General features: G+C 37.8%; 1 protein-coding gene across 1 annotated transcript in view; it reads left to right on the forward strand.

Annotated features, from left to right (window-relative positions):
- RRAS2 (RAS related 2) overlaps positions 1–13786 on the forward strand; it is a 79187-nt gene that overhangs the window by 43687 nt on the left and 21714 nt on the right. The window contains exons 2-4 of the mRNA XM_073347461.2: positions 8711–8798; positions 9684–9786; positions 11567–11675. Of these exons, the coding sequence (XP_073203562.1) occupies positions 8711–8798; positions 9684–9786; positions 11567–11675 (300 nt within the window). The remainder of the gene's footprint in view (positions 1–8710; positions 8799–9683; positions 9787–11566; positions 11676–13786) is intronic.

Genomic DNA, 13786 nt, shown 5'->3' on the forward strand with positions numbered 1-13786 from the left:
AAGTGAGGAGTTACTGTAGTGAAATTGTTCTTTTTGGTTCATGAAAACTTTGCATTACTAGTGTGTGTTACTCAGTTTGGAAAAATTTTGTTTCAGAAGAACTGTTTTGTGGGAACCTTCCCGGACCTTGGCTTCCCCCTCTGTTTTATAAAAAAACACTTCCATAGTTGCCCTGTCAGCAGTCCTGGCACCCACAGCACTTTAAGAAGTCCCGAGATTTTCATGGTAGTCCTTGAAGGCTGAGAGAGTAGCCCAAATATCTGAGATTTCAGGCCAAAAGGCTGAAGGTAAGCAGGTGTGCTCCCCATCCCAAAAGAAAGCAATAGGAATAGTAGCTAGGATTCAACCTTTTCTCTGACATGATTGTTAGTCACATTGCTATGTAAGATTTTTTTTAGAAGTACTGTTTCACAGCTTTCAAACATTTAGTTTCTAAGGTTCAGGCATTAAATTTTGGCAAATGGCAGAAAGTATAAAAATATCTTCTAGAATATGCAGAGGAAACCTACTTAATCCAACGCTTTCACATTGGGTTGCGTCCAAACTGGTGTTTAAAAATTCCACAGGGATTAACTACTATACTCCCAATAAAAATTACTGGACAAGAGCTAGTATATTGTGACTTATGACTACAAGGCCATGAGATCATTATGTAGATAAGGTGTCTTGCTGACTGTAATTGGGTAATCTTAGCTTTTAATTCCATAGCTGTGAGCAGTCCTGTCACTGAAATGGGATTGGATTTTTTGTACTTAATTTTAAACAAATGGATAGGTATAGAAACTAATTGAAAAATCTTATGCCTTTGGTTCACCTTTTGTGTAGCTTAGAGAGAGCGTACAAAATCTAAATACATGCTGTTCTTTAAAAAGCCTCTTGACAACCAGGGTGAAATCCTGGCCACCATTGAAGTCAGTTGGAGTTTTGCTGTTGAGTTCAATAGGGTCAGAACTTCACCCTTGATGTATTATGCTGGAAAAAAAATTCTTACATTTTTGACTTAATTGGTGTCTGCAAAAGATTGAGTCCTAAAATGTTCAAGCACTGTATTTTAGATAGCTTGTCTCTTTGGGTGCCTGAGTCTGCCCTTGTAGGGTGATAAATAGTTGAAAATCTTGATTTGACTTGTTTGCAACCAGTTGCTAATTACTTAAAATGGCTGGTGACCACTCAAAATAATACTGTAAAGGGGAACTTATGATCTGCTATACATCCGTAGGTTTCCAAGATCAGGGTTCTTTCTATCATCCAGCACTTGACTTGCACCTTTCTGAAGCGTGGTGAGATTAACCATTCTCTCAGCCACTGACCTCCCTCAAGTTGAGGTGCAGCACTTCTGAGTAGTGCAGCTGGAAAGAGCCATTCTGGCCAATGCCTGTTCACATGGGGTGCAGTGGTGGTGGGAGGGAAGATCTAAGGGCTTGTCCATGCTGTTTTGTACCAATTAATGTGTGTTCAGAAACCAACATCTGTTTAAATCTTTGCAGCCCCTAGTATGACTGGTTATCCCAAACTGGTTAAGTTCTTATAGTGGTATTGCTTATTTTGGTAAGTTTACTCCTTCTTGATAGTATGCTTAGAGGGAGAGGATTTTAGTGGCTGTTGCCTTTCAGGGAAGGGGAGTGGGAGCTGGCATTGTGGTGCTTCCCGGAGATACCCAGCATTGTGAGGTGCCTTGCTACCACTTGCTCTTAGTGTGAGGACTTGTCCGTACCTGCCACAGGCCAGTTCCCTGACTCCATTGGTCATGAGCAACATAAGCACTTCTTTCTAGGCCTGGGCAGGTCCTGTGCGTTTGCTGTCGTTAGCAGTGGGCAGAGTCCAACCACCCAGAATCTCCCTGGGGTATCTAGCCCCTATTCCACCGGACATTTGCAGTATTCACAGATTCGCTGCTTCCAAAGAAGCAGTATACCACAGCTGACCAGTTTCATCTCAGACCACTTTTGACACACCGTACTTAACTATGTTTACAGTGAAAATAAGAGAAAGTTTAACAGAGATTCAAGTGACTGCATGTAGAAATATTGCAAACAAATGGTCAGTAATAAAATAAAATAGTAAGATACATTCTAGAACCAAGATTTGTCACTAGATACTTTCTTGTCTACAGAGCAGTGCTTACCCAAAGTCCTTCTGTCGTTTTACAGTCAGGCTTGACTGTGACCCCTCTGTTCATGACCAGTCACGATGTCAGCTTGCCTCTTCAGTAAATGATCCCAGGTGTCTGTTTTCACCCCCAGATATATCAGGACAATTCTTTTTCTTTATTCATAAACAAAATGTCCCCTGCTGGTGGTTTTTTCCTGTATATTCCTTTTTGTAGATTTCACAATCTCTTTAATCAGTATCTGGCTCAGTATACAAATAGACATACATTGTGTGAGACAGACAAGCATCTGTTATCTCCTGCCTGAAACAAACCTGTCCAAGACATGTCATCACCTCGTTATCTGCCTAAAGAACATAATTTTCAGTACAGATACAACTCCTTAATATTATCTGAACATGCATTTTGCAGTGATTATGACGACTCGTGGACTATTGACTCTCGGTAGATACTTCACGTCTCCCTTCAGTGAAGTATTATGCATATATCGGATCCACCGGATCCCTATAAAACCCGGTACACCCCCCGTGCCCACTGCCAGTAGGCACAAGGGCACCCTGGGTCACAGGCTCTTGTGCTCTTCTCCATCAACCTTTTTCGCAAATAAAAGGCACTTCATAAAGTGTTTGTTCATTAGGGGTCATCTTGATACCGTTAAACCAGAGGATGCTGTTCAAATCCTCTCCCCAAAACATCTTGTGAGAATGAGTTTGTGGCAGTTCCTAGATGCTGAAAAGGCACTCAAGATCTCTCTAAATAGGAGGATAAAGACTTTTTTTGTTAGAGAAAGCAAAAAGAGCAGAAGCAAGCAAACTTAGATCTGGTTGGTGACTTTTTGTTCTGTGTTGCATCCCTGAAATGAATGAGCTCACAATTCTTTAGAGTTTCCTCCAGTATGGTTCACAGATGTATCTTGAATAAAGAGCTGAGGGAATATTGTCCCCTTACATGGGGCCTTGGAGCTGTCTACTATTACCTTTTACTTTTTGTATCTGTAATTGCCAGATACTCAGTTCTTAGTTTCTAAGACCAGAGGGGACCACTGTGATCTAGTTTTGTGCATAAAACAGGCCATAAAACTTCCCTGAAATAATTCCGGTTTCAACTAAAATTCGGTAGTCCCTGAATGCCACCTTTTTATTTAAGAGAACTTACGACTTGTGAGATTCCTTATAGGTTGTGGGGCCTCAGGGTGCAGAAAAAACCTATTGTGTAGTATCCCTGCTTCTCTGGTTCATAAATTCAGAATCTCATACATTTTTGTTCCTATTCCCACATGTTGGAGAGGGTTTTAAATAATGTCAACTGTATTTATGGAGGCGAAATTTGTGGTTCCTTCAGTGGCTTGTATTCCTTCATATTTCTTTACAAGCTTCAAGTGAAAAATGGAGGGGTAGGTGGTGTTCGTGAGCTGTAAAATTGTTTCTGTTGCATCAATAAAAGCTTGAATAGCACACTGGTAGTCCTGAATTAATTTTAATTGTGGAAGTAGTTAAGAACAGAAGAGCTATTAGGTAATTACTAATTTTCTGTAATTATTGTAAACCATACTCTTGGCCTTTAGTTATATTTTGAACTTACCTAGAGTTCTTGATTTTAATTTCTAATGGTTAACTAGAATGAAGCTATCTATTTATGGCTACCTCCTTTTCTTCCTGATTGAAATCTAAAATTGCCTTTTGTGAAGGTAGCGGTGGGTATGCTTTTTTAGCAACTGAATTGCAGTATAGGCTGTCATGATTTTGTGCAAAACAGTCACAGATTCAACTGCTTTGTCTGTAACACTAATACATCAGTGTCAGTTCCTTTCACTTTTCTAACACTAAAATATATGAGCCTTTACTGTATAGTCCATTATAGGCATCTGTACCGAAGAATCTTAAAGAAAAATCGATTTAGAGAATCTCCTACTGAGACTTGAAACAGTTTTTCCACAAAAAACAATTTGTTCTTACCTCTATCTTTGTCGAATATAGTATTAATAAGAGCTTTCTTCTAAACTCACCTTTCTCATTCTGCTTGATTTTTACAATGAAGTTATCCAATAGCTTGTTGCCTTGGAACATATTTATCATAAATACATCACTGTACTTAACTGTAAGATAAAGAGATGAGGGGTTGCAATGAAAGAAACTCTTAACCTGAATAATGACAGGTTTCAGAGTAGCAGCTCTCCTTACAGTGTGTATAACACCCATTTTTTCATGTTCTGTGTGTATATAAATCCCCTCACTGTATTTTCCACTGAATGCATCCAGTGAAGTGAGCTGTAGCTCATGAAAGCTTATGCTCAAATATATGTTGATAGCGCTGTGATGCATCTTTTCAGGGAATTAGCAGCTCCTATTTTAAATTTTACTGCTAAAAAGAGTGCCTCTTAAGGGAAAGCAAGGCCTTGCCTAGATTAGGGAAATGTACACTATTAAACTACTGTATATTGATATAGCTATACATGTGCAAACTTCCATAATCTAGACAAAATATAGTTTGGAGACATCCCAATTTACAGGTAAGCTAACCTAGTATTTGCATGTGCTTTTACTACTTTGAGCTCAGTACTGAACAATATGGTATTTAAGATGCTGACTTGAATTGCAAACTCTTGTGAGCTTCTATTCAAATGTCAAGCTTCTGTTTCAGAATTTGACAGGCATCTAATGGTATAATAACTACAAACTCTGATCTTTTTTGAGCTGTGTATGGGGAGGGGGGAGACTTGCCTCCTGAAAGAGGGAAGAAAATACTTATTAATATTTAGAGGATTTGGTATTATCTTTTCTGTCTTTAGAAACTCTGTTGGAAGCTCTTTTCAGATTTGACTCTGATTTGAATAGTTTTTTTCTATTTAACTCTTTAGAATATTTCTCTTGCCCTGCTTTATGGATATAAATTGTAATACTTGCTTTAAATTACACTATGATATGTTGGAGGTGTTCATTTTTATATTGTATTTGACTAAATGATAAGCCAGTAATTTGATTTATTTACATAGTAAAGTTGCATCTAAAAATGTGTATTTAAAAAAAATAAAAATCTTTCCCTTTTTCTTTTCTCTTAAAATTTATTTCCCAGTATGTAGTCCAGCTAGACTTTTCTCACTGTCATAGTCCTAAAATTGAATATCCACTTCTTTAAACTTGCCTGGCTTTTGCAAAGTACAAAGCTGAGACAGCTTTGGTACTATCTTATTTTTGTGGCCTTACATGAATTTGTGGTATGGAAACTATAGATGTGGCAGATTTGATTATATAGGTGATGTTTCTGTCGAATGCTCTAAATATCTTGACATCCATGACAGTGCTCAAAACCAGGAACATTTTAATGTATGCAAAGTAAAAATACCAAATCCTTCAATTCTTGCAGATTTCTGATATAATTATGTTGTGACTTTATTTTGAAACGACCCATGAATCTGTTACTTTGTTTGAAATGTGTTTATTTCATTTGTTCAGGAAGGATATAACATACTTTTTGCTTAATTTGACAGCTTAGATTTGAGAGATTGCATAGTTTTTTTTGCAAGAGCTCTGGTTGTTTTTGTGTGTTTAGTGTTGTGTTAATGACCACTAATATTCATGACTTTACGAAGTAGTTTAGCAGGTGCAGAATGTATTTAACTTTATAATGATCCACTAGTTTCAAAGGAATTCGAAGTGCATATAATCAGACACACATCAAATAACACTAAACAAGTGGCTTGATACAAACATATTGCGCAAGATGCTTTTGCCAGGCTGCTGGTTTTAAAGGAAACTAGTACTTGTTCAGCATATGATCCAACACTTATCTCAACTGAGTCAGTTGACTTTGGGGGTAGAAACTACTCCAAATATACACGAGAGATTGTATAGTGGTGAATACAGTTGGTGACATGCTACAATGCTGTAATTATAGGTGGAACTGAAGGTGGTGCCTACAGTTAAGGTTGACTAATGGCCATGTTATAAGACCCAGTTTTCAATTGGCTCGTAGTTATGTCAAACTTTAACAATTATGGCTGAAATTTTCCTTGCTGGGCGTCTGCCTGAGACTTGACTTATTTTAAAATTTCAGTCAAAACTGAGGTTATGGGGAAATGAGTATCAGTTTGCTTGTGTTAAAAATTCTTACCACCATTTTGCCAACAAGCTCTAATAACTCCAGGATTCTGGTCAGGGGCTCAAAATTTGGGAAGGGGCTGTGTTTATGTCAGATGTACCTTTTGCTGTCTCCTTAGAAGTACCAAAATTTGACAGTTATGGCTCTCCAAAAGTTTTGTTTGCATGTACTGACAGCCTGTTTCAAAGTTTATAAACCTCTGAAAATGACCCACTCAAATGAAAAAGCTTGGGCAACCACAACCCTAAGTGGAGCATATAGGAAGGCTGATAAATACTTCTGCTAAGTACTGTATTATAAAACTGAGTTAGTGGTAGCTGGTAAATATGTTAACGGTCTTTTTTATGGGTGTATGTAAATCTTGCATTGGTCACTCATGGTTACCGCTGGAGCGAAGTCCAAAATGGACATACCATTACACAACGTGATGTAGTTGTAGCTTCTGAGGGACATAGCCAAGTACAGGGTAACAATCTGATCTGAAGTCTTTTGGCAGATCAACAAGGAAACTAGCACAGTAAACTCTTCATGCATTTTGAATCTGGCAGTCTGTTTCCATATCTCTTTGTATGCATGTGCACCCGCCCCTCTCTAGTTAACCTCCTTAAATGAATATCCTTTTTGTACACTGTTAATAACTCATAAGATATTGAATATTTGGATATGCCAGTCTGATTTTTCTGTATGCTCATGAGGCACTAGTAGTGACATGGCTTGATACTTTGTCCCCGGGGGTGGGAGAAGAGGGGGAAATTGCTAATATTCAGTACAGAGGGATGAGAGGAGATGGAGCTAGAAACTTGAGTGGTTGTGGGAGATGTGTATTGCAATGTTTTGGAAATGTATGTAAGTTGCTCAACCGACAACTTAAACATAATTTGTAATTCCAAGTTTAGTAAATTGTTTTCCCTGCCCTGAAGAGATTGCATTATTTTATGTTGTGAAATCTAGACACAGCCCAATAATTTGGAATGGAAGGGTAATGAGATTTGTTGGAGGAGGAAGAAAGAAGGGATGATTTATTGTTGGATGAATGGAAAATTTTATTCCAAACCCCAAGTGCCTTAAGTTCCATTGACTTTCGATAGACATGGTTTCCGAAGTGATGTAAGTGCTTTTGACTGTTTCTCCATAAGGAGGAGAGAACAAAGGTGCTTATTGGAGATGGCTTGAATTGTATAGAGCAGCATGACAAAAGGAACAAAGTGAAAATGGGAGAGAAACTAAAGTAGTAATGTGAAAGGATTGGGAAGAAATGAGAAGATGATGGGGAGGCAAAACTACATGAGACCTTAAAGCAGAGCAGAATGAATTTGATAACTTCCTTAAATTTAAGGGATTAAAAAAGGGATATATGCATGTGGAAGGGAGTTCAATAGTTTTATTGTACTCGTTAGGAGGCAATTCCACTTGGAATTACTTTATTGCCCTTGTTCAGAATGTGGAGGGAACAGAACTGTGGTGGATGTATTTCAATGGATAGTTGATATCTACAGCAAAAAGTGATTAAATTACAATGCATACACTGATCTCTGGGCAGTTAAAACCATTTTCTTGTATGTTTCTGATTTCCTTACTTTTACGATAAAGCATCAGACAATTGTAGCAGGGGTTGCAAATTAAATATATCTGACTTTCTCTAGGGTCCATGATAAGATTGCTTTTATACATTAGAACAGCGGGAAGTACTATAAACTGAGGAAGTGGCTGTGATTGCATAGCAACACTGAGTCTGCCTTGAATTAGAGCTTCAGAAGAATGGAAAGAATGGCTTTACTGTTACTACTGCAAAGGAAAATTATATTCTTTAGGGATTTATGTGAATGTGGGATGACAATTGGACTACAGTATACAACACTCAAAACAAGAAATTCTGGTTTCTAACTGCAATTTAAATGTTATAATTGGCTGGTAAGATGCCAAGTCAAAACAATTTTAATGGCTTTCTTTCAGTAGCTGTCCTTCCATGGTACAATCCTTTGTTTTTGCAGATTCTGTGATCTTTGTTAGCGACTGATGCTTGTAATTCTAGTGCTTAAGATGTCTTCTCTTCTCATCTCCTCCTTTTCGTATTCCCTATAACCACATGGGATGTCTGGGCTTACTTCTCTTGGCAACACCCACAGCACTTACTTCAAACCCTTCCCCCTAAGCAGGTTTCCGAGCCTAGGTTCAAGCCTGAGTGGGAACATTTACACTGCTTTGGTTTAGCCCCATAGAGCTAATTGACACAGGCTTGCACTACCGTTTTTTTTTTCTTTTTTTGCGCAATATAGATGTACATACCCATAATGAAATTAGGCAAGAAATGTGTTTCAGAATTTTGGTGTGTGCAGATTCTGTGATGGGGAGTCTGATTTGGATGACATACTTCTGAGGTTTTTTTCGTTTGTTGAGTGCAGAAAACAGTTTGATAGACTGCAAAATATTTAACTGACTGCATTAAACAGTGTATTGTATGTATGTGTCTTGTGCACATGCATAAATTCTGTTTTTCTATAGTCCTACTTTGTCACGGATTATGATCCGACAATTGAGGACTCCTACACCAAACAGTGTGTGATAGATGAGAAAGCAGCACGGTTGGACAGTAAGTTTGTTTTGTTTTTAAAAAGCATAATTAAATATTGATGGTCTGTAACTGTTATTTATTTGAACTTGAATTTTAAGAGGGTGGTACTGGATCAAATTGTATTGTGCTAAGTATTTTGATGATGCTTTCATGATTACCTGATTAAAAACTTCTACTCTAGTCTTAATTGCATATTCATTGACTATCAAAGAGCTAATCAAACTTAAAGCTTCCTTTAAATTGACACTAAGCCTAAATGCCTAATGTTAATGTGTCTGCAACTAAATAAATAGCTTCTCCGTTTTTGAGCACCTGCAGCTTCTATTCTCTAAAGATACCCTCTGCATTAGGAGCCTTATTCTTGGGCCTTACTTTCTTAGTACAAGACTACCAGAACTTCCTTAACTCTTATGAGCAGTGGTTCTGGGATACAATGTACTGGCTGCCATGTTTGCCACCCATGCAGAGTATAAATGCTGCCCTCCAAATATTCGAGTGAGATCCCTCTTGTTAACATTGATTTAAGACTCCCATCTAGGTATGCTCAACAGCTATTTTTACCTGGCGAACTGGTCAAAGGGAGACGAGTGTTTTTGTTTCTTCAGGTCTGGTTCATGCCAGACTTAATGCTTATGATTGGGCCACTGCCCTGAAGAGTCAAAAAACCTTGAGTTAGGAATCCCACCAGCATCTTGCTAAGTTCCAGGAGTAAGATTCTTGCAATATATCTTCACTGGAAGAAAAACTACAGAAGTAATTTTCCATATGCCGGGGAAGGTCATAGTTTATAAAATAACATCCCTTTTAAAAATGAAGCTGTTGTGCTCCAACTGTTTCAGGAGGAAAAGTTTCACAAACTAGGAGCATAAAGTATAGTAATTAGTTTTTCCTACTTCTGTTCAGTTCTGGATACAGCAGGACAAGAAGAATTTGGAGCTATGCGAGAACAGTATATGAGGACTGGGGAGGGCTTTCTTCTGGTCTTCTCAGTCACTGATAGAGGAAGGTAAGCCTGAAATCAACTATGAAAGCATGGGCTAGTACTCCATCTGATAAGTTTCTGTTTGCTGTGTCAGTTTCTACTAGAATAACCACCTGTGGTACTTGTTGCAAGCACAAACTTTTGCCATTGCTTCTTGGGTTTAAGTGGCTAATTAATATTCTCTCAAATTGTAGTAAAGAGGGAGTGGGGGTAATATGGCTAGACAAAATTAAACTGTTAATTGTCTACATCAGTGGTTCTCAACCTTTCCAGACTACTGTATCCCTTTCAGGAGGCTGATTTGTCTTGTGTACCCCAAACTTCACCTAACTTAAAAACTACTTGCTTACGAAAACAGACCTAAAAATACAAAAGTGTCACAGCTAATGCTGTTACTGAAAAATTGCTTGCTTTCTCAGTTTTACCATATGATTTTAAAATAAATCACGACCCCTAAGTTGAGAAACATTTGACATAGAGCAGTATAAACAAGTCACTGTAAGAAATTTAAGTTTTTGTACTGACTTTTAGTGCTTTTCATGTAGCCTCTAGTAAAGTTAGGCAAATATGTAGATTTGGTGTGCCCCCTGGAAGACCTCTGTGTACCCTCAAAGGTACACGTACCCTTGGTTAAGAACCACTGATCTACACTGTATTTCAGTTTCATTAAAGCACCTACCCTATGCTATAAGTGACTTTAAACTATAAATAGGAAAACAAGAGCGGGGGTTGGGGGGAAGGGAACCAAATGCTGCATCAAGACCAAAATACCTCCCCCAAATATTAACTGGAACTTCTAAAGCTGGCTTAGCATGTCATGCCAGGCTTATTGAGCAGTTCTTGGTAAGGGCATGTGACATCCATGCTTGGTGTCCTTCACTGATTGCACTGGTAGCTTTTTGTTTTGGTCTGCTCTTTCTCCTTTCCTTTTCCCTGAAGCAGCTCTGTTCTCTTTGCTTTGCTCCTCAGCCCCTCTGGGCACACTTCACCCTGCCAGCTCAGTGTTGCTGTGCCTGGTGGTACTATGCTTGCTGCTCTTTCCTAGCAGACAGCAAACCCAACAATTAATTTACTTGGATAGCACTTCCACTTTTCTTCTATTTCTGGGCAATAGGATTATCCCCAATTTGATGGGTTTTTATAATTTAAATGTAAAGGTTTAAAATGTTAAAAATAGCTGTAGAGGCTTTGTTGGGAAGACCAGTTGGCTTTCTTGGATGCTATCTGAAAGTTTGGCCTCAATAGTCATGTATGGAATGGATACAGTGTATTTTTGGCTAGCAATTTCAAACTTCGGTGCCTAGAATTAAGAGCCTAAATCATATTTGAAATTTATTTAAAAAATATTGTCCTACATGCTTTGAGTGCGAGAATAAAATCTGTATCCTTCCTAGCTATCTGGAAACTAGCAAAAGGTTCTTGCTGCCTAAACACAACCTTCTTCTGTCTTAAGTGGGAGTGCCTTTTCCAATTTATGTATACGCATAGCTGATATTAATATTGAGTTGCTGTTCAGTGAAGAAAATAGACACCTGTAAAGTTGCATCAACCCTACCCTTAGGCTAAGCAGGGCATGCTCCATTACAACTCTCTAAAAGATCAGAATAGGTCCTATAGATTACACAGTCCTGACCTGTGTTACGAATCCTTGTAAGTGTATGAACTAGCTCAGTGGTTCCCTAATCATAGAGCCATGGTGACCCAGGATGAAACAGTATTTTATTTTAGGACAATTTTTCATGATACCATAGATGAAGAACCCATGAACTAGTACATGCAAATCTTCCTTACTTTTCTTTTTCAGTTTTGAAGAAATCTACAAATTTCAAAGGCAGATACTTAGAGTGAAAGACCGTGATGAGTTTCCTATGATTCTAGTTGGGAACAAAGCAGATCTGGATCATCAAAGACAGGTAAAATCTTGGCATTATTGTATATCAAGAATCCTAATTCTTTGTTTATAGTTTTTATAGAAATTGTTGTCCAGAAGGTTAACTTCAAATTAATAATTGGAGCAAATGACTTTTTCACGAAATATTTGTTATTAATCATAATGGAAGAGAAATACAGGAAATTTGACAATAGCTATAGTTGAGGTTTTTAATGTTTCTCTTTAGGGAGAACTGTTTCTGGATCAAAATAAACTTTTTTTTGATACAGCAGCTTCTCTTATTGACTCTTGGAAGTGAGGCTGAGGCTAAATTTATTGAGAGATCTTAGGCATAAGTATGTCTAATTCTCCTGCTCTTAAAATTTTCCGTAATATTATTCATCAAATTGGCTTGTACCAAGCAGAAAATTCTGTCACTAAAAGGTATGGTGGTTACTCTAAAAGTTTTACTCGGAGTGCATTCCTTATTGTCAAAGCAACAGTCATTTTGTGTATAACTGAATTATATACATATGAAGCAGATTATGCAGCCAATGGTATGTTTTAAAGTCTGGAGGTACGCAACAGAATTAGTGTAGCCCATATTAAATGGATTGAAAACTGTCTAACTGCTAAATTGTGAAAAAGTAATTGGGAGCAGTTATCAGATACTTTCTAGTGGGGTCATGGAGGTATCTATTCTTGGCCCAGTGCTATTCAATATCTTACTATTGGTGTGGAAGAATATATAAAATCATTGCTGGTAAAATTTGCAGATGACTCTAAAAATTAATGGAAGGGTAAATAACAGGGACAGGTTAACTGTATGCAGACCAAACTGGATCACTTGCTAAGAGGTTTATGCATTGGGACAGCATGCGTTTTAATACAGCCAAATGCAAGGTCATACATTTAGGACCTTAGAATGAACATAATACAATATGGGGGACAATATCTTGGAATGTAGTGACACTGAAAAGGACTTAAGGTAATGGTACATAATCAGTTGAACATGCACTCGCTATGCAATTCTTTAAGTGAGAGAGTGAATGCAATCCTTGGATATATAAGCAGAGAAATATCAAGTAGGAGTCAGGGGAGGAGGTGGTATTTTTGTGTATATGTTGGCGAGACCATTACTAGAATACTATGTCCAGTTCTGGTGTTGATGTTTTAAAAAAGATGTAGAAAAATCTGGAAAGGGCTCAAGAATGTCTTTGGGTTTGGAAAACATGCCTTAAAATGAGACTAAAGAAGCTCAATCTACTTAGTTTATCAAAGAGAAGTTTAGGAGGTGACTTGATCAGTGTCTATGAGCACCTATGTGGGGAAGGGATTTCTGATAGACCGCTCTTCAATCTAGCAGAAAAATGTACCAGAAATTTTCCACGGTTTTGGACTGAAGCAAGACAAATTCAGGCTAGAAATGAGGTGCAACTTATAGCAAAAAAGCTAAAGCTAGATCATAAAGCTAGATCATAGTCCCTTCTAGCTGCAAAAATCTATGAAACTATAAACTTTTCTATCACTGTGAGTGCTTTAGAGGTTTGAAAGTACTTCTATAAACCTTCAAAATGTCACTTCTAACTTGGTTTTGGTGGCAGAGAATTCCTAATCTCATGTCTGTAAGCACTTTATGCTATTTTATATTTGGCGCTTTAGCTACAGCTGAACACTTTGTGGTTCACATAAAATGTGTAACAATGTTGATATTTAAGAGTAACACCATTGGTATCTGAGGTAGTATCTATTCAGGTGAAAGGGCACTTCATGCATCACAGACATACTATTTCGTGTTCTCTGCGCTCAGGCAGACATCAGCGCCTCAGCTGTTCTGTTTACATTTCCAAAGTAGTCTTTGCCATCATAACTTTCTGGTTCACATAAAATAGTTTGATTATGTTAATTGATTGTAGATAGTAGTGTGGACCCTTGCCACTTCCAGCATTGTGTATTTGATAATATCCTTATTCATTTTAGCCTCAGTATCTTTGGCTTTTGGCTTATACAATCAGGCTTTCCTGTTCTACTCAGCTTTGCTTTGGTACTATCAATACTTCAAGGTCTTAAAATAAACTCATTAGCTTTGATTGTGCTTATTTTTCCTGCATCTTCATACAGTGGGTACTATTGAAATGCTATGCAGAGACAGTT

This window comes from Lepidochelys kempii, chromosome 6 (assembly GCF_965140285.1).
Source record: "Lepidochelys kempii isolate rLepKem1 chromosome 6, rLepKem1.hap1, whole genome shotgun sequence".
Classification (NCBI taxonomy): Eukaryota; Metazoa; Chordata; order Testudines; family Cheloniidae; genus Lepidochelys; species Lepidochelys kempii.